The following is an 18664-nucleotide window of genomic DNA, read 5'->3' as shown; positions in this document are numbered from 1 at the left end:
GGAAGGGGGCAGTGGGTGAGACGTACACTGGGAGGGGCCGGCGGTGCTGCGGGGGTGAGATGTGCTGCAAGAAGCTGATGTGGACTTGGGGTCACTCACCTTCGCCATGATGTCGGCGTAGGCCATGTACAGATAGTCCTCGTCCAGTTTGCTGAAAGGCAGCGCATAGGTCAAAGTCAGAACCAGGACCACACGCTCCAGAGAGGCCAGCTGAAGAGTTCTACAACAGAGCCTGGACCCCACCCCACTCCTGAAGCCAGGGATAGAACCCAGGAGTCCTGGCTCCCAGCCCCCCTGCTCTAACCACCAGGCTCCACTCCCCTCCCAGATCTGGGAATACAACCCAGGAGTCCTGGCTCCCAACGCTGCCCCTGCCCCCGGCACCCACCTCTTCTCCGTCAGCGCTGTACGGCTGAAGTGCAGGATGAGCTGGTGCAGGGGGTCAGGCTTCTTCTCCACCTGCTCTTCCTCCTCCTCCTCCTCCTCGCCCGGTTTCTATTCCCCCCAGCAGGACAGGGGAGAGTCAGCAGCTGTGAACCCGCCCAGCCCGGCGGTGCTGGGAGCCCCATGAGTCCCCGCCAGAGAGAGCCTGGTGTGCCCGGCTTTCCCCACACCCAGCCCACGGGCCCAGGAGCCTGCCCCTGCTCCGCTTCCACCCTTTCCTCCATCACTTCCTCCCCCCCAGCCCCCCACCGCTGACGTCCTGCTGCCCCCAAGCCCCTGGGGCAAGGGTGAGAGAGCAGGGAGCGGGAGATAACGGAACCCAGTGCCCGGGTGTGGATGGGACCGGGGCAGGGACGGGACCCAGGCGTCCTGGCAACCGGGCAGGGACGGGACCCAGGCGTCCTGGCAACCGGGCAGGGACGGGACCCAGGCTTCCCGGCTGCGGGATGTGGAAAGCTCAGACCTCCCCCGAGCCCCCGCCCCCTCCAGCACCCGCCGGCTCACGGCCAGATCGTCGATCATCTTGTCCTCAAAGGCGTGCTCCTCCGTGACGATCCAGGCCAGCTTGTAACTCTCCAGGAACATGTTACAGGCCCGATGCCTGGGGGAAGGGGCAGATCAGAGGCCTGGCAGGGGGTTGGGGGGCAGGGATTGACCCAGACCCCCACCCCAGCTGCACCCACTGAGCAGCCAGCATCCCACCTGGAGCCCAGAGCCGGGGGTGGGGGGTGACAAGGGTGGGGGGCTGAAATTGCACCCCTGTGCCGGGGAGGGCAGAGATCCTGCGGGGTAGTGGGGAAGCGTGGACCCTGCAGGGTGCTGGGGAGCACTGTGGATCTGGTGGGTGGGTTGGTTGTACAGGGAGCTGGATCCCATAGAATGGGAGGGCATGGGCCACATGGCAGGGGGTGTGGTTCCCCCTCTCCCAGCAGGGGAAAGTTGGGGGGCGTGGATCCCCTGGCCGGGGAGGTTGGGGGGCGTGGATCCCCTGGCCGGGGAGGTTGGGGGGCGTGGATCCCCTGGCCGGGGAGGTTAGGGGGCGCGGGCCCCGACCGGGACAGATGAGGCGCTGACCTGGGCATGTTGTAAAGCGGCGTCATGCGGAAGCAGGCGACCACGGCACGACGGCGCTGCTTGGACAGCAGTTTGTGCCACACGGCCTTCTTCGACTTGTAGGGGTGCTCGGTCTGTGGGGCGACGGGGGGGGGGTTAGAGCCCCAGACCCCACAGCACAGCCCCTCCCCCGTGCTGCGCCCCCCACCCTGCCGCCCCTCACCTGCTCCAGGTGGAAGAGCACAGCCGACACCTCCTGCACCCGCCGCACGATCTTCTCGGGCCGGTTGGCGTCCTCGGCCTTGCCCGACATCTCGCGGTACAGGGCCATCTGCCAGCGCATGGACGCAGGGTTCTCGCACTGCCGGGGGGGGGGGGGGGGGAGGGGGCTGTCAGACACGGCACCTCACGGGGGACAACGACAGGGATGTGCATTGGTCTATGGGGCAAGGGGGCGCAGGCCGGAGCCTGGGTGCCCTGGGCTAGGGGCATGGTGCTGGGGGAGTAACATGGGAGAGGGCCCATGGCGCCTGGGGGGCTGAGAAAGGGGGACAGGCCCATGGCACCCAAGGGTAAGGAGAGGCTGGTCTGTGGCACCCGGACGGGGGAAGAAGGTGGGGCCAGCCTATGGCACCAGGGGAAGTGAGGGGGCTGACACATAGCCCCAGAGAGGAAATGACGGGGCTGGTCCATGCCACCCAGGGGGCTGAGAGAGGGGCTGGCTCTTGGCACCCAGGGGGAAAAGGGGGGCTGGCCTGTGGCACTCGTGGGGTGGGAATGGGGGCTGGCCCGTGCTGCCTGGCGGGGGGAATGGGGCCAACTCATGGTGCCCTGGGGGGGAAATGGGGGCTGGCCCGTGGTGTCCGGGGGAGAAATGGGGGCTGGCCCGTGGTAGAAGAGGGGATGCTGGCCTTTGGGGAGGACACTCACCTTGCTCTGCAGGTGCAGGTTGTTGTTAAGAACATCCCGCACCTCCTCGTCGGTGTCTTTCTGTGGGGTGGGGGGGCACAGAGTTTGTCACTCGGGGGGGGCACACGGAGACCCAGCTGCCCCCCCAGCACAAGCCGCTCCCCCCCCCACAGCTGCTTATCACCGCCTCTCCTCTCCAGACTCACTGCACCCCCAAGGGCAACAGCCCCATCCAGTTCCACCGCTGGCTCCTCCCCCTGTTTACCCTGGCTCCTCCTCCACTCCCCCAGCTCCTCCCCCTGCTCCCCCCGGCTCCTCCCCTGGCTCACCAGGGCATAGCGGCCCTTGGCCAGGGTGATGAGCTCCTGGTCCGTGGGCGAGCACATGTTGAGGCCGATGGGCAGCATCTTCTTCAGCGTGGCCACGATGAGCGAGGTCTGCACGGAGTAGCGATCTCCCCGCCGCTTCTTCTTGGTCCGCTCCTGCTCTGAGCTGCCCGCCTGGGGGGTACAGGGGGGTGTCAGGGCGGGGCCCCGGCAGTGACCCTCCCCACCCCACAGTCCTCTGCCTCCAACCAACATGCCAAGGCAGAAGCGTCCGGCCACAGCAGCGCCCCTCCCACCCTGAGAGGGGTACCGGGCTAGCCCCACCCCCACCAAGATGGAGGGGTGGGGCTTCCCAAGGGGGGCGGGGCTTCCCACCTCCAGGGGGGGAGGGGAGGAGCAGGGCCACTTTGAAAAAGGTGAAAGGGCAAAGATGGCTGGGTAACCCCTGGGGGATTTGAGGAGGGGCATCCTCAAGGACTAGGATAGCTCAACTGGGGGGGCTGCCCCCCCAGGGGACACGATCGCTCAGTCACGGATGCTGACAATTCAGAAATCTCCAGTTCTGAACCCGCCGCCCAGCCCAGCCCCTCTGTGTGAGCGCAGCCCCTGGCCGGCCTGGGCCGCCTCACCCCCTACCCCGGTACAGCGGGGGGGCCTCAGGGCTCCCCGAATCCACCTGGGAACGGCCAGTGAGCTCAGGCCGCAGGAGCCCAGGGTCACCTCAGCGGGAGGGCTGTGGACCCAGCAAGCCGCCAGGAAGCACAGGGTCCGAGGGAGCTGACCGGGTGGAGGATGGTGGGGAAGAGGCTCCCCCCACGTGTCATGGGCTGCATGGGGGTTCCCCAGGCAGGGGACGGAGACATCACCCCAGGGACACCACAGCTCTTCCCGGGGCAGCCCCTGCCAAGCTGGGGGCACGAACCGGGAGGGGACGGCGCAGACAGCTCTCCCACCCCCCAACAACCGCACCCCACCCCACGGCACACACAGCCCGGCAGGCAGGCAAGGCAGCATAATCTGCCTGCGACATCCCTGTGCACCGCCTCCTCCCCTGCTCCGGCTGGGATGTCACGAGGGGTGATTATGAGCTCCGTGATCCAGGGGTGGGGGGTCAAGAACAGGGACGGGACCTCACTCCTCCCCGTCCCCCACTCCCCAGCTTTGCACAGCGAGAGCCCAGAGGAACCAAACCGGTTCAGATCAGGAGCCGGAGAGAGCTGGCCTGGCGCATGCAGCTTCGGGGCTGAGAGACAGCTGGGGGCAAGGAGCAAACGCTGGGGAAGGGGGGGGCACAAATCCCCTGCGCTGGGCCCCAGGTCGCCGGTGAAAAGCCCCGGCAGAGGGAAGGTGGCTCGGGGCCGGTGGGCTGGGTGTGCTGACAGCCGACGGGCCATGGGCTGGGTGCAGAGTGGGCACCGTGCGACGGAGCAGGGTGGACTGACCAGGGAACGGCGTCTACATCTGCTGGGACTGTCTGCACGGGGGATGGGAGAGCCGGGGGTGACTCCACGGGAAGCCTGTCACCTGAGCTGGGAGGGGGTTGCACCCAGGTGACACCTTTGCCCAAGAACCTGGACAAAGGCTGGAGCAGGAGCCGGTGGGGGAGGAGGAGTGAGACCGGGAGAGAGGGGTTTTTGGGTTTCAGTTTGGGGCTGGGTGGTCGAATGCAGGGAACCCCAAGCCTGGCATCTAAGCTCCCTGCCCCGTAGAAGGACTTGACTGAGGGTTCCTGGTTGTACCCACAAGTTCTGTTTTAGACCGCGTTCCTGTCATCTAATAAACCTTCCATTTTACTGGCTGGCTGAGAGTCACGGTGAATCCCAGGAAGAAGGGTGCAGGGCCCAGACTCCCCCACACTCTGTGACAACTGGTGGCAGAGGTGGGATTTACTGCACCCCGTGGGCGGCGCTTCCTGCAGTAAGTGACGGGGGAGCAGTAAGATGAAAGGGGATTGACGAGGACCAGGCGTGCTGAAGGCTCAGAGAGGAGCGGTTTCAGGGGGGCGGTTATCCCTGGGAGTGTGTGACCAGAGAAGGACTTTTGCAGTAAGAGGGTCCCCTGGGGGATTGCAGCGAGCGGTCCCAGGGGCGGAGGAGTCTGCAGCTCGACCCTGGGAAAGAGGTTGTGACCTTGAGAAGGGCTGGCACCCTACGGGTCCTCCCTGGAAACCGTGGGGAGCAGCGAGCACACAGGCCTGCAAGTGGCCACCAAGGAGATGTACACCAAGCACCTTAAGAGCGACCTGGTGGAGCTGTGCAAGCAGAGGGGGCTGCACATTGCGAGGCTCACCAAAGAACAGCTGATTGCCCAGCTGGAGGAGGGAGATCGCTCCAAGGAACTGATCCCTGTCTCGGAGGGAAGCAGCCTGGCAGATGCAGTGCAGGCACTGGTGTCTGTCCCAGCGGGAAGTGAACAGACAGCTGCTGAGGGCTTCCCAAGATCCCTCCTACCTATGCCTAGGGGAAGGGCTGGGAGGAGCCCTGTGAATACTGAGGGCACTGTGACCCCTGCGGCCAGCAGGGGATCCTCCCAGCAGAGCTCCTCATTCGTGGATCTGAGGTGGCTGCAATGGGAGAAGGAGCTCAAACTGAGAGAGTTGGAGCTCAGGCAGCGGGAACTGCAGGAGGAGCGGGAAGAGCAGCGTCAGGAGCAGGAAAAGCAGTGTCGGCATGAGCTGGAGGAGAAGGAGAAACAGAGGCAGCATGAAAAGAAGCAGAGACAGCATGAGCTGGAGTTGGCCAGGCTGAGGAGCAGCGAACCCCCGGCTGCGGTGAGTGAGGGGGGACCCAGGACGGCACGGAGCTTTGATAAGTGCCTCCTGGCCCAGCGTAAAGTGGGGGAGGACATGGATGACTTCCTGGATGCCTTTGAGACGGCCTGCGAGCTGCACCAGGTTGATCCTGTGGACAGGCTCCAGTTTCTCACCCCCCTACTGGATCCCAAGGCCGTGGCATTGTACCGCCGACTAGAAGGGGCGGGGAAAAGGGGCTACAAACTATTCAAAAAGGCCCTGCTATGCGAGTTTGGGCTGACTCCCGAAATGTACCGGGAAAGGTTCCAGAGTCAGCGTAAAACCCCTGAGGCCTCATATCTGCAACTAGCCGTCCCCGTGGAGGGATATGTCACCAAGTGGGCAGAGGAGGCCCAGACGAAGGAAGACCTGGTTAAACTGATCGTACTAGAGAAACTATATGAGCGGTGCCCATCCAACCTGAGGCTATGGTTGGTGGACAAAAAGCCAGAGAACCTGCAACATGTAGGGCGGCTGGCCGATGAGTTTGTGAAGAGCCAGACAGGGGGTGGCAGGGAGGAGTCCCAAAGGAACAGGTCCACCACGATGCAGAGAGAGAGTCACCACGGGACCTCCCAGCGGGGAAATATGGAAAACCCCTTCCCAAGGGAACATTCAGCCTCAGGGCCAACTGACTGGCTCGAAGAGACCAACGGGACATGGGCTGCTATTACTGTGGCCAGAGTGGCCACATACGGACCCAATGCCCCAGGCTCAGGGACAGACTGAGCAGACCGAACCCACCCAGGGTTAACTGGGTAGGGACCCAGCTGGAGGAGGGGCAGGCTTCCCAGACAAGGGGGGCTGACAGCTTATCAACTGCTCAGGAGGAGGGAGGGCCCCAGGCCAGCTCCTCTGGGGAGCTGGATGCCCCGGACTCAAGGTTCTCCGTTTACAGGGTGGGCACGGGGCTGTCCCTGCGGAGAGAGTGCCTTGTTCCCCTGGAGGTGGATGGGAGGAAGGTCAATGGATACTGGGATACGGGCGCGGAGATGACGCTGGCCCGGCCTGAGGTGGTGGAGCCAGATCGGGTGATGCCCAACACCTACCTGACCCTGACGGGGTGGGTGGGATCCCGTTCAAGGTGCCCTTAGGGAGGGTACACTTGAAATGGGGGGCCAAGGAGGGCCCCAAGGATGTGGGGGTGCACCACCATTTGCCCACTGAGGTGTTAATGGGAGGGGACCTGGGGGACTGGCCAAGCAAACCCCAGGGTACCCTGGTCGTGACCCGTAGCCAGAGCCGGCGAGGGGCACTGCTCCCTGACCTCGGGGAGGGTACCACACCGGAGGCGCAGGACCCTACCCTGGTGGGGAGGGAGCGCCGAGGGGCACGGCTCAGAGAGGCTGTGGCCTCAGACCCAGCCAGTGAGAGGGAACCAGGCCCCATCCCTTCCCCAGCCGCTGAGTTTCAGGCCGAGTTGAGGAAAGATCCCTCCTTGTGGAAGCTCAGGGCCCTGGCCGACCTCGGTGTGGTATGGACCATGAGGAGAGGCTGCCAGGAGAGGTTCCTGTGGGAGAAGGGGTTCCTGTACCGAGAATGGGCTCCCCCAGGGGAAATGGAGTCCTGTGGGATCAGGAGGCAGCTGGTGGTCCCCCAGAAGTATCGCCACAAGCTCCTGTACCTGGCCCATGACATCCCCCTCGCAGGGCACCAGGGAATCTGGCGCACCTGGCAGAGGTTGCTACAGAACTTTTACTGGCCTGAGGTCTTTACCACGGTCTGGCAGTATTTCCGATCCTCTGACCCCTGTCAGAGGGTGAGGAAGGCCTGGGACAAGGGGAAAGCGGCTTTGAGACCCTTGCCCATCATAGAGGAACCTTTCCAGAAGGTGGCCATGGACATAGTGGGACCTCTCAGCAAGAAGACCCGGTCGGGGAAGAAATACATTCTGGTGGTGGTAGATTTCGCCACCCGCTACCCCGAGGCAGTGCCCTTAGCTTCCATTGAAGCAGACACCACGGCAGATACGCTCCTGACCATTTTCAGCCGAGTGGGGTCCCCCAAGGAAGTCTTGACAGACCAACTTCATGTTGGCCCTCCTCCAGTGCCTGTGGGAGAGGTGTGGGGTCCGGCACAACTGGGCCTCAGCTTATCACCCCCAGTCCAATGGGCTGGTGGAGAGGTTTAATGGGACGCTAAAGATGATGCTGAAAACCTTTATGAACCAGCACCCGCAGGACTGGGACAAGTACTTACCTCACCTGCTGTTCGCGTACAGGGAGGTGCCCCAGGAGTCTACTGGATTTTCGCCTTTCGAACTGTTATATGGAAGGAGGGTGAGGGGCCCCCTGGACCTGATGAGAGACGAGTGGGAGGGGAAGGCCACTCCCGATGGAGAGTCAATGGTGGAGTATGTCCTGATCTTCCAAGAGAGAAGATGGCTGAACTCATGGGCCTAGCCAGGGAGAATCTGGCCAGAGCCCAGAAGAAGCAGACGGTCTGGTATGACCGCAAGGCGCAGGCCCGCGCCTATGCCACCAGGGATCTGGTGATGGTTCTCATCCCCGTGAGGAAAAACAAACTACAGGCCACTTGGGAAGGTCTCTTCAAGGTTGTCAAGCAGCTAAACGAGGTAAACTATGTGATGGAGCCTATCTAACCTGGCACACCACCGCCGGGTGTACCATGTGAATATGATGAAGCCATATTATGACAGGGGGAATGTGGTGTTGGCCGTGTGCGGACATTGGGAGGAGCAGAGAGATGACCCTTTAGTAGAGCTATTCTCTGGGACCAGAGCTGGTTCCCCCCTGGAAACAATTCCCTTCTTTGATCGGCTAACCCCTGCCCATCAAGCTGAGGTCAGGGGGGTGCTGCATCTGTACCAACAGCTGTTTTCCAACCAGCCTGGACGCACTAATCTGACTGTCCACTGGGTGCAGACAGGGTCGCACCCGCCGACAAGATGCTCCCCCTTCCGAGTCACAGGGAAAACTGCACAGGACCTGGAAAGAGAGATCCAGGACATGCTGGCTTTGGGGGTGATCCAGCCATCTACCAGCCCTTGGGCCTCGCCGGTGGTGCTGGTCCCCAAAAAGGACGGGTCGGTCCAGTTCTGTGTGGACTATCGGAAGCTCAAGGCCATCACTGTATCTGATGCCTACCCCATGCCCAGGCCTGACGAGCTCCTAGACAAGCTGGGAGGAGCTCGGTACCTTACCACCATGGACCTTACAAAGGGCTACTGGCAAGTGCCGCTGGATGCAGATGCCAGGCTGAAATGGGCCTTTATCACCCCTCTGGGGCTCTATGAGTTCCTGACCCTGCCTTTCGGCCTCGAGGAAGCGCCGGCCACCTTCCAGTTCAGGTGACAGGCTCAGGTCTCCTCACTCCAGTGGAGTCACCCCTGCCTCTCCCATCCCCCATGCAGACAGTCCCAGCAGAACTAGACGCCATTCCCTGGTCAGTCCTCCCCACTCCCTGCTCCGTCACACACCGTCGCTCGCCCAGCCCCCGGCTGCCGGCTCCTGGGACGTGCGACACAGGGTGCCGTGGGCATGGGGAGCGGGCTGGGGAGGACCCCGCCGCTTTGGGGAGGGGGGGAGACTGGGGGCTGGCAGATCAGACACAGACACAAGGCGCCATGCGGTCTCTGTGCAGCCGAAGAGAAGTGAGACGCTACCTGGCCTTCTCCAGACTAAAGGAACCCGGCCAGGAGAGAAGGGGAGACAAGACAGAAGAGACATGTTAGACGGGCCGCGAGCCCCCACGGCGGCTGCAATGCACGCCCGGGATGAGAGCAGGGCCACCCGGGGCATGGGGGTGCCCCCAGCACAGATCCGTGGGGGGCTCATCGGACGGCGCCCTGGAGGTTACAAGGGGGGGCTATGGCAGAATAGCGCCCCTGGTGGTTAGATCGGGGGATGGCAGGACAGCACCCTGTGGACTGGATTGGGGGAGGGGGCGCATGGGACCACCCCCCAGCACCCATAGCCTGGATCAGGGTGGCTCAGAGTCCCCGGGCAGCCCCCCGCCAGCCCCACACACAGGGCGGGTGGCTCGATCAATCCGCGCCCCTCGGCCCCCATTCTCCGACGGTGCCGTGAGCTCTGGGCTCCCCGGGGAACCCGCCTGCAGATGACCCTACAGCGGGGCCGCCCCCTCTGCCCACGCAGCCGGACCCGAGGGCCCTCGGGACGAGATTTAGCACCAAACATCGGTGCCTGGAGTCACACAGGCGTTTAGCATCTGGAGCAGGGGCCATGGGGGAGCCGGGTCGGGCAGCATCCAGGTGGCCCTTCCGGCGTGAATCCCCCGCGATTGCCCTGCCCCACAGGCCCCGGGGCAGGGCTCCCCTGTGCCCCACATCGCCTCACCTTGGACATTTTACTTTTGCTGTCGGCCGTCAGGAAGGACATGTTGTTAATCTCGTTCTGCACCACGAAGTTCTGCTCCTCCCGCTTGAAATTCTGGGAGAGGGGGACAGGGTAAGCCGAGACCCCAGTTAGAGCTGATCCCCCACAGCCCAGCACCCCCTGCCAGGCCCCTGCCCCGCTCCCCGCAGCACAGCGCCCCCCGCTGAACCCCCGATCTGCTCCCCAAAGCCCAGCGTCCCTGTCGAACCCCTGCCCTGCTCCCTGCAGCCCAGCGCCCCCTATTGCCACGCTGGGGCACTGGGGTCAGCACCGCTTATTGAGCCCCGACCTCCGGCAGCACAGCGCCCCCTAGCGCTCCTCAGGGATCCCCCATCCATGCAGGACCCAGCCCCAATTCTGCTTAGCTGGGGTCCCTTCCCACCCCTGCCCCCGGCACCTCCCGCCTGTCCCCGCGGCTGGCTCCTGGCACCTCCCCACTTGTCCCTGCCCCAGCCCCGGACACCTCCCACCCACCCCCGCTTACATGCGACTTGGACCAGTAGATGAAGACCTCGCCCACCATGCGGAAGAGCTCCTCGGCGTCCGAGTTGGGCTCCATCAGCCACTTGGCCCTGGGGACACACAGGGCGCCATCAGCAGATGCCCGACCTCCGCCTGGCGCTGACAGGGCCCCCTTTGCCGGGGAGGGTGTTTCCGAGCTGTGGCTGGATTTGAACCAGGGAGCGGCTGGAGTTCTGAGGGGGCGTGGCTCTCCCAGGCTGGGCCCCGCCTCCTCACCTGGCACATGCAGCAGGCCATGCCCCCCCTCCCACGGCATGCCCCAGCCAGACCTCGCCCCTCCCTGTGGCATACAGAGCAGGCCCCACCCCTGCCGTGGCTCTCCCGGCTGGGCCCCGCCCCTTGCCGTGGCTCTCCCGGCTGGGCCCCGCCCCTTGCCGTGGCTCTCCCGGCTGGGCCCCGCCCCTTGCCGTGGCTCTCCCGGCTGGGCCCCGCCCCTTGCCGTGGCTCTCCCGGCTGGGCCCCGCCCACCTGTTGTTGTCCACGTAGCGGATGAGCAGCGGGTAGAGGGCGTACAGGTCCCGGCAGAGCACGGAGAACTCGTCACGGATCAGCAGCTCCGCGTCCTCCGACTCGGTCTTGGCCTCCAGCCGCAGCTGCTCCTCCTCGGCCACCACCTTCCCCGAGCGCTTCTTCAGCTTCTCCATGGTGGGGATGAAATGTGAGCGCAGGAGCTCAGGCCGCGCCTTGCTCACGATGGGCTGGGCGAAGACTGGGTGGGAAGCGGGTTGGGGGTCAGGGGTGAGCCAGCCAGATGGTGTCTTCCCCCCCCCCACCGCCCCCGGGCTGGATCAGAGCCATGCCCCCGAGAGGGGAAAGGTCCTGCGCCCCATTCCCTGCCCCCCTGAGCCAGCCACCCCCAGCCCTGGGGCCGGATTGGAGCTGGTGACCCCTAGAGAAGAAAGGCCTCATGTCCCGTTCACTGCCTCGCCCCACGCCCCCGCTAGCCAGTCAGCCCCCCACATGGGAGCCAGCACCCCCTGAAGGGGAAAGGCCTTGCACCTCATTTCCTGCCCCCTTGAGCCAGCCAGCTCCCCCTGGGTCAGAGCTGGTGCCCCCCAAGGGGAAAGACCCTGTGTCCCATTCCTCACCCCCTTGATCCAGCCAGTCCCTGCCCTGGGATTGGGTCAGGGCTGGTGCCCCCCAGAGGGAAAAGGCCCCGTCTCCCATTCGTCGCCCCCCTGAGCCAGCCAGTCCCCTGGGTCTGAGCTGGTGCCGCCCCCAGGGGAAAGGCCCCACCCCAGCCCCTGCCCCTGGTACCTGCCAGCCTCTTCATCCAGGAGGCCTCGTCGATGCCCAGGTTGTTGACGATGATGCGGAGAATGTTGCCAAGCAGGGTGTTGAGGTGCTCGGAGGTCACCTGGGTGCACCAGGGCCCCTGGGGGAGGGTCTCGGGGCCCCGCTCCCACCAGCGGGGCAGGTAGTTGCAGAGCATGGGCAGCGTGACCTCGATGACGTGCGGCATCTCGGTGTAGCGGGCGCCCGACTCCGCCAGCCCGCTGATCTCCTTCATGAGCCGCTCCAGCTCCGGGACGTCGGGGCACATCTCCTCCACGCAGCTGGGCAGCCCCAGGACTGCGGGGGGCAGGCGTGAGCACTGGGGGGACCGGTCAGCGCCAGGGACGCCCCGTGGGGAGGGAGGGTTACCCGGGGATCCCCCGGGGTGGGCAGAGTTACAGGGGAAACCCCATGGTGGGGGGTCCCTTGGGAATCCCCCAGCTCCAGGGACATCAGCGCAGTGGAGGTAAGGAGGGGGGTCACACGGAATCCCCCCGCTCCAGGGAATCCCCATTGTGTAGGGGGGTTCCCTGGGAACTCCTGAGTACCAGGGACATCCCCACAGTGGAGTGGGGGGGGGGCTCACATGGGTGTCCCCCAGCTCCAGGGACATCCCAAAGTGGGATGGAGCCGTAGAGTGCGGGGCCCTTTGGGCTCTGGGGCCCTTTCCCAGGACAAGCCCCAAACCGCAGACAATGGGGGAGCCGACGGGCGGGGGGGGGGCCGACGGGGGGCACTCACTGGCGCGCTCCCGCGGCGACTTGGTGGTGTAGACGGAGCAGGGGTTGTGCGTGTTCAGATGTGGCTCCAGGAAGGCCACGGGCATTGCGGCTGCCAACCGGGCCAGGCACTCACCCAGGGCGGGGCGCTGCCTGGGGGGGGGGGCGGGGAATAAGAGACCTTTCAGCTGGGCACTCGTCCCCGGCCCAGCTCTGTCCCCACCCCCCGACCCCGGCTCCATCGTCCCTGTGCCCTCCCCTCCGACACCCTCCCCCCGGCTCCATCGCCCCAGTGCCCTTCCCTCGGACCACGCCCCCCGGCTCCATCGCCCCTGTGCCCTCCCCTCGGACCACCCCCCATTATCCCATCTGTGCCCCCACTTATCCTGTTGTACCCACTGCTTGTGCCTCCCACCCCACCTCGGTCGTCCCTTCTTGTCCTCGTGTCCCCCCCGCCCCAGCCCCCCAACTCACCGCTCCACGTAGGGGTTCCTGGTGGTGCCCAGTGAGTAGATGCTACACAGGGTCCGGTAGCAGGAGACTTGGACATCATCCACTGCGGGGGGAGGGGACAGATCGGGGGGCGGGCATCGCTTCTCCCACAATCCCCCACATTTGGCTTGGGGGCAAACCCGCCCCCACCTCAAAAGGTCCGGATTGGGGTGGGGGAGGGGCCACCTTGCCTGTCTCTTGGCGGTGATTCACCATGGAAAGGGGGGCCCTGCGGCTGGGGGGGCCCCCGGGTGGGGTGGGGAGGCGCCCAGCGCTGCCACTTGGGGCCGGTCACGTGGGTGGCGTGGATTGTATGGGGCCTGGGCTGCCAGCTCCTGCTGGGCCATGGGGGTCCGGCCCCACCCCTGGCACCCCTCCCCCTGTTGCCCTCAACCCCCCACCCCTCCAGATTCCCTGCCCGCCCTCACTTCCTCCCTTGCACTCCCCAATCCCCAATCCCCAGTCCCTCCCTCTGCCCCGGGTGTCCACCAGCACCCCCCACTCCCTGGCACTCCTGCCCCTATGCCCCCCCCCGCGGCCCCGGCCCCCCCTTACGGATGACGTCGTCCCCGAACTGGTGCTGGGCGATGTGCTCGAAGAGGGAGGTGAGCACGGGGAGCAATACCACTGTGGTGTAGTTGATGTTCTGGGCCACGCCCTTCACCTGGGTGCGGGACTGCGACACCTTGCCCAGCTTGAGGTTCTCCACCATCTTCTCGATGTCCTCCGAGGCACTCTCGAAGAACGAGCGCAGCCCGGCCTTGACGATCTCCGGCCCTGACTTCATCACCGTCCTGCCACGAGAGAGGCTCAGCCACGGGGTCCCCGCGTCCCCCGCCCCGCACCCCACCCCAGAGGGGATGCATCTCCGCGCTGGGCGAGGGGTCCCCACGTCCCCCGCCCCGCGCCCCACCCCGGGGACGCATCTCCGCGCCGGGCGAGGGGTCCCCGCGTCACCCGCCCCGCGCCCCACCCCAGAGAGGACGCATCTCCGCACCGGGTGAGGGGTCCCCGCGTCCCCCGCCCCGTGCCCCACCCCAGAGGGGATGCATCTCCTTACCAGGTGAGGGGTCCCTAGTTCTGGGCATTGTCTCTGGGCAGTGAAATCTCCCCTATTTCTTTAGCTCCCGCCTCTTGGTCTCAGACCCCGCCCCTGCCCATGGCTCTGTCTAGCCCCAGTCCTGCCCCAACAGCCACTCCGGGGAGGGGACCCAGCCCGAGGGGCTCACCTGGCATCCAAGGAGCGAGCCAGGATGTGCAGGCAATTCACCACAGCTGCGGCGTCCGTGCCTGGGGGGAGAGACCCTGCATCACTGGGGAGGGGGGAGTCAGGCCTCTGGGGAAGGGGGATCCAGGCAGAGGGGACAAGAGACACCTGCTTGGCTACACGCCTAGGCCCTGCACAGACTGGGAGAGGAGCAGGGCCACAGCGTGGGGGGCAGGGATACAAGGGGGAAGTGAAAGGGGTTGGGACTGGGGGGCAGGACAGCCCCCGACAAGCCCAGAGTAATCTGGGATGGGTCACAGCTGCTCCCTCTGGGGTTTGGCTCAGCCCAGCCCAGCCCCCATCCCCCAGGGCTGGGCAATGGGCAAGGCCAGGCGCCCCACCCACCCCCAGAGAGCCCAGCCCCACGGTGAGGGGCGCTTACCGAACAGAGAGACCCGGTGCCTGACCAGGGCTGCAAGCTTGCAGAAAAGGCTGAAGGGAGAGGGGGAGAGAGGAAAAGAGAGAGTGAAAGAGAGAGACACTGCAGAGGAAGAGTGCACACGGGGCAGAGATCGGAGGCAGAAAAGGGAGGAGGATCAATGGGGCTCTCATCACTCCCCCATTAACAGCACTTGCGGGTAGGGAGCCCTGGGTGGGATGGCAGGGGTGGCAGGTTGGGAGTGAGGGGCACTGGCAGAGCTGGGTGGGGGGGAAGCCCAGGGCTGGGTTAGCAGGGCTGCAGGTCAGCAGCGAGGGGCACCAGCAGAGCCCCACACCTGGAGCTCTGAATCAGCATGCGGGGGAGAGCGGGGGGGAAGGGGGTTAAGCCTCTGGCTGCCACCTGGCTGGATGGGGGCCTCTGGTCTGACGCACACCTGGGGCCAGGCTGCGCTGAGGGTGACGCCCAGGTATGGCCCTCCACCCCTGCCCCCCCGCTGCACTCCCCACTCACCTGGTGATCATCTCCTTCTCCTTGTTGGAGGCATGGCCCCCGCTGCCCAGCACCTTGGCGGGTGTGGACAGGAAGTAGAGACAGTGGTTGTGGAAGTACTGGTTGATGAGAGGCAGCAGGATCTGGGGTGGAGGGTGGGGGGGAGGAGGTGGGTCAGTGGCCGGGAGACATCACCATGGCGGGCAGCAAGCCTGCACCCCCACCCACCACCCTCACGGGCTGGGGGTGAACGTCAGAGCCCCCACAGGGAGGAGACGTGACCTCCCCCACACATGTGGCACAGACAGTGACCTGGGACAAAGAGACCTCCTCCCACACCCCGAGCCGGGCCCCACACCAGGAGATGGAGGGTGAGTGGGGACGACGGGGAGTCAGAGCAACAGCGGTGTTAGCTCACCCTGGCTCCGTTCCCTTCCCCCGCGACCTGCCAGTGCCGATAACACCGGAGCTCCGAGGGGAGACGCCCCGGGGCCGATAACACCGGAGCTCCGAGGGGAGACGCCCCGGGGCCGATAACACCGGAGCTCCGAGGGCAGACGCCCCGGGGCCGATAACACCGGAGCTCCGAGGGCAGACGCCCCGGGGCCGATAACACCGGAGCTCCGAGGGCAGACGCCCCGGGGCCGATAACACCGGAGCTCCGAGGGCAGACGCCCCGGGGCCGATAACACCGGAGCTCCGAGGGCAGACGCCCCGGGGCCGATAACACCGGAGCTCCGAGGGCAGACGCCCCGGGGCCGATAACACCGGAGCTCCGAGGGCAGACGCCCCGGGGCCGATAACACCGGAGCTCCGAGGGCAGACGCCCCGGGCAGCCTGCGCTACCTGCCCGTGCTGATAACTCCGAGGACACAAGCACCAGGCAACCTGAACTGTGTTACAAAGGAACAATATCCCAGCCTCCAGCACTTAACACTCCCCCATGGCTCAGATGCCCCTTCCCCCGGATCCAAGCCCCTCACCCACACCTCCATGGCTCAGGCACCCCCTCCCCACTGGAGGAGCCCCCCTTTGATGGCAGGGGGATGGACCAGTCTGGACAAACTGACCTTGGCGAAGAACTTGATCTCCTGCTCATGGGGCGATTTCTCCACCCGCCCGCTGCTCACCACGGCCTCTGCAAGGAGACAAGATGCTGTGAGTGCCTGGGGGCTGTGGGGATTGTTCCCCCCTCCCCGACCCTGGGACTCTAGGTAGATTCAAGCTTTAACACATTCAGGCAACTTTTCCATATTTCTGCAGATGCCTCCAAGCCCCTGGGGAGCAGCTGGCACGCAGGAGAACCAAGGAGTCCTGGCTCCCATCTCCCCTGCTCTAACCCCGAGACACCACTCCCCTCCCAGAGCTGGGCACAGAACCCAGGAGTCCTGGCTCCCAGCCCCTCCTCTGATCCCTGGATTTACCACCCGCACCAGAAACACAGAGTGCGGCTGAGCCTCTGTGGGTCCCCAGTGGTACTGGGAGGGGCAGCCAGGTGTGCATGGCAGGCTGTGTGCTCCTTACCCAGGTGGGCGATGAACTCCTGCGAAATGTCCATCCACTTGAGCAGCTGCTGCAGGAAGCCATAGGCAAATCGCTTCTCGATGGAAGACGAGTCGAGCTCCATGTCCTTCAGCCCCCTGTGAGAGAGCAGGGTCAGGGGCATTGGCCTCTCCAGCCAAAGCCCGGGGGGAACAGATGGGAAGATAGACCTGCCCCCAGGGGGGAACAGACAAGGTGACAGATCCCCGCCCCCCAGAACAGATGGTGACCGACCCACTCCTGGGGAAGGGAATAGACTGGAGGGAACAATCCCACCCTTAGGGGGGAACAGGTGTGGGGGACAGTCTGGCCCCCAGGGGCAATGGACTCTATGGCATGATCCCCCCAAGTGGGGATGAGGCCTGACGGGCAGCCCACGGGATGTGGGGGAAAGGGGACCCAAGGATCCCTGTGGGGCAGAAGCGCAGTGAGCCATGGAGAGGAGGTGTCCCGCCCCCACCTGGTCACGGCGTAGCCATTCATCTGTAGGAATTTGAGCAGCTCCTGGGCCTTCTCGCGGTCACGGGCCTTCTCCTTGGCCGTCAGCGTGTCGTAGGGCACCAGCAGAGGGTGGGAGCCGCCCCCTGCGGAGAGAGAGTCAGCCAGCCCCCCGCCCAGTCAGGTCCAGCCGGGGGCAGACTCTGAGCTGGGGAAGGGACAGACAGAGACGCTCCTGGGCCGGGGACGGACGGACGGATGGACACACTCACCTTTGGCCTCCAGCTCCTGCTTCTTCTTACGCCCCCAGGTGTTGTGATAGTTCTCAGCCAGCTGCTCCGCCATGGCCTGTGGGGAGAGGTGGGGGCTGTGAGCGATTCATCCCCTCGTGGGGTCCTATGGGGCCCACCAGCCAGGGAGTGTGACATATTTCACTCCACAAGGCACACCCGGATGTGCCGATCCCAGCACGGCCCACCCCTGACCTCCACGCCAGCTGGCCTGGGGGGTAAAAGGCCCAGATTGGGGGTGGGGACATTTCTCACCTGCAGCTCCCGGGAAAGCGTCACCCCCAACAGGTCGATGGGCTGTGGGTTGTAGCCGTGGCTGGGGTCGTAGGTTGCCTGTGGGGGAGGGATTAGAGTTTAGAGGGGCTGTTCCCCCCCCACCACCACCACCCCGCCAGGTTGTACCATCACTGCCCCACATTTCCCTTCCCCCAATCGCACCTCCATGCTGGCTGGATCTGGAGCCCCTCCCTCTGTGTGTCATGGCCCCTCTGGCGGGGATCCTCTGTGGCTCACAGGCTTGTGCTCTCGCCCACCCAGCTCTGAAGGCCCTCGCTGTGCAGCCTCCCGGCACCCATGGGGCTAGAGAGCTGCAGGTTCATTCCAGGGGGTGGAGGTGTCCCTCAGAGTGTCAGGCTGGCCATAGAGACCAAGTCACTCCCCGGGGGTGAACTCAGCATCAACACGCCCCTACAAGCCCACCCTAGGCACCGTTCACTTCTCTGGATGGGCAGCTCAGTGCTCTCCTCCCACCACGGAGCCTGCTCCCAACGGCAGAGCTGGAGGAACCCAGGAGTCCTGGCTCTCAGCCCCCTGCTCTGACCACTGGACCCAATTCCCCTCCCAGAGCTGGGGAGTCCTAACCCCCAAAACCCTCCTCCTCGGCTCTAACCACTAGACCCCACTCCTCTCCTAGAGCCGGGACAGAACCCAGAAGTCCTGAGCCCCCCCGGAGCCGCGCTGCCCTCACCTGGGCTGACTGCGAGATCTTCCGCGTCTTCTTCTTCTCCGTCTTCTCCTCCTCGCCCTCGTGGGGCTTCTCCACCGTCCACTCCCAGGCGATCATGGCTTTGAGCGACTCCTTGATGGGCCAGCGGTAGATCTCCTTGTCCTGCGGGGCCAAGCCAGGTGCTGGCTCAGGGCTTGGGTGGAGGGGGGGGGCGGGTAGCAAGATGGGAGGACGCCCCCCTTGGACTACGGGCTGAGATCTGCACCGCCGGGGAGACGGAGGAGGATGGGGGGGAACCAGTGGGTTCCCAGGGTTTCTGCCCCCGAACCTGTGCAGCCTGGCAGGTGCACTGGGTGGGGGGAGGCCGGATGGGGGGGGTGCAGGTGAGGGGGCCAAGCAGGTACCTTTTCAGAGAAGGTCA

General features: G+C 65.2%; 1 protein-coding gene across 1 annotated transcript in view; it reads right to left on the bottom strand.

The window, feature by feature from the left end:
• LOC144258870 (ryanodine receptor 1-like) overlaps window positions 1-18656 on the bottom strand; it is a gene marked incomplete at its 5' end in the record, with an annotated part of 45735 nt that extends 27079 nt beyond the window's left edge. Inside the window, 25 exons of the mRNA XM_077807006.1 lie at window positions 100-151; window positions 389-495; window positions 949-1045; window positions 1519-1631; window positions 1721-1858; window positions 2428-2487; window positions 2736-2906; window positions 9149-9163; window positions 9843-9935; window positions 10366-10453; window positions 10872-11112; window positions 11661-11975; window positions 12420-12550; window positions 12872-12953; window positions 13445-13683; window positions 14119-14179; window positions 14539-14588; window positions 15049-15170; window positions 16098-16165; window positions 16552-16667; window positions 17030-17153; window positions 17280-17355; window positions 17553-17630; window positions 18265-18405; window positions 18648-18656. Of these exons, the coding sequence (XP_077663132.1) occupies window positions 100-151; window positions 389-495; window positions 949-1045; window positions 1519-1631; window positions 1721-1858; window positions 2428-2487; window positions 2736-2906; window positions 9149-9163; window positions 9843-9935; window positions 10366-10453; window positions 10872-11112; window positions 11661-11975; window positions 12420-12550; window positions 12872-12953; window positions 13445-13683; window positions 14119-14179; window positions 14539-14588; window positions 15049-15170; window positions 16098-16165; window positions 16552-16667; window positions 17030-17153; window positions 17280-17355; window positions 17553-17630; window positions 18265-18405; window positions 18648-18656 (2787 nt within the window). The remainder of the gene's footprint in view (window positions 1-99; window positions 152-388; window positions 496-948; window positions 1046-1518; window positions 1632-1720; window positions 1859-2427; window positions 2488-2735; window positions 2907-9148; window positions 9164-9842; window positions 9936-10365; window positions 10454-10871; window positions 11113-11660; window positions 11976-12419; window positions 12551-12871; window positions 12954-13444; window positions 13684-14118; window positions 14180-14538; window positions 14589-15048; window positions 15171-16097; window positions 16166-16551; window positions 16668-17029; window positions 17154-17279; window positions 17356-17552; window positions 17631-18264; window positions 18406-18647) is intronic.
• Window positions 18657-18664: the final 8 nt, after the last annotated feature.

Source organism: Eretmochelys imbricata, unplaced genomic scaffold (genome assembly GCF_965152235.1).
Source record: "Eretmochelys imbricata isolate rEreImb1 unplaced genomic scaffold, rEreImb1.hap1 Scaffold_49, whole genome shotgun sequence".
Taxonomy (NCBI): Eukaryota; Metazoa; Chordata; order Testudines; family Cheloniidae; genus Eretmochelys; species Eretmochelys imbricata.
This window is presented reverse-complemented; position numbering and strand designations above follow the sequence as displayed.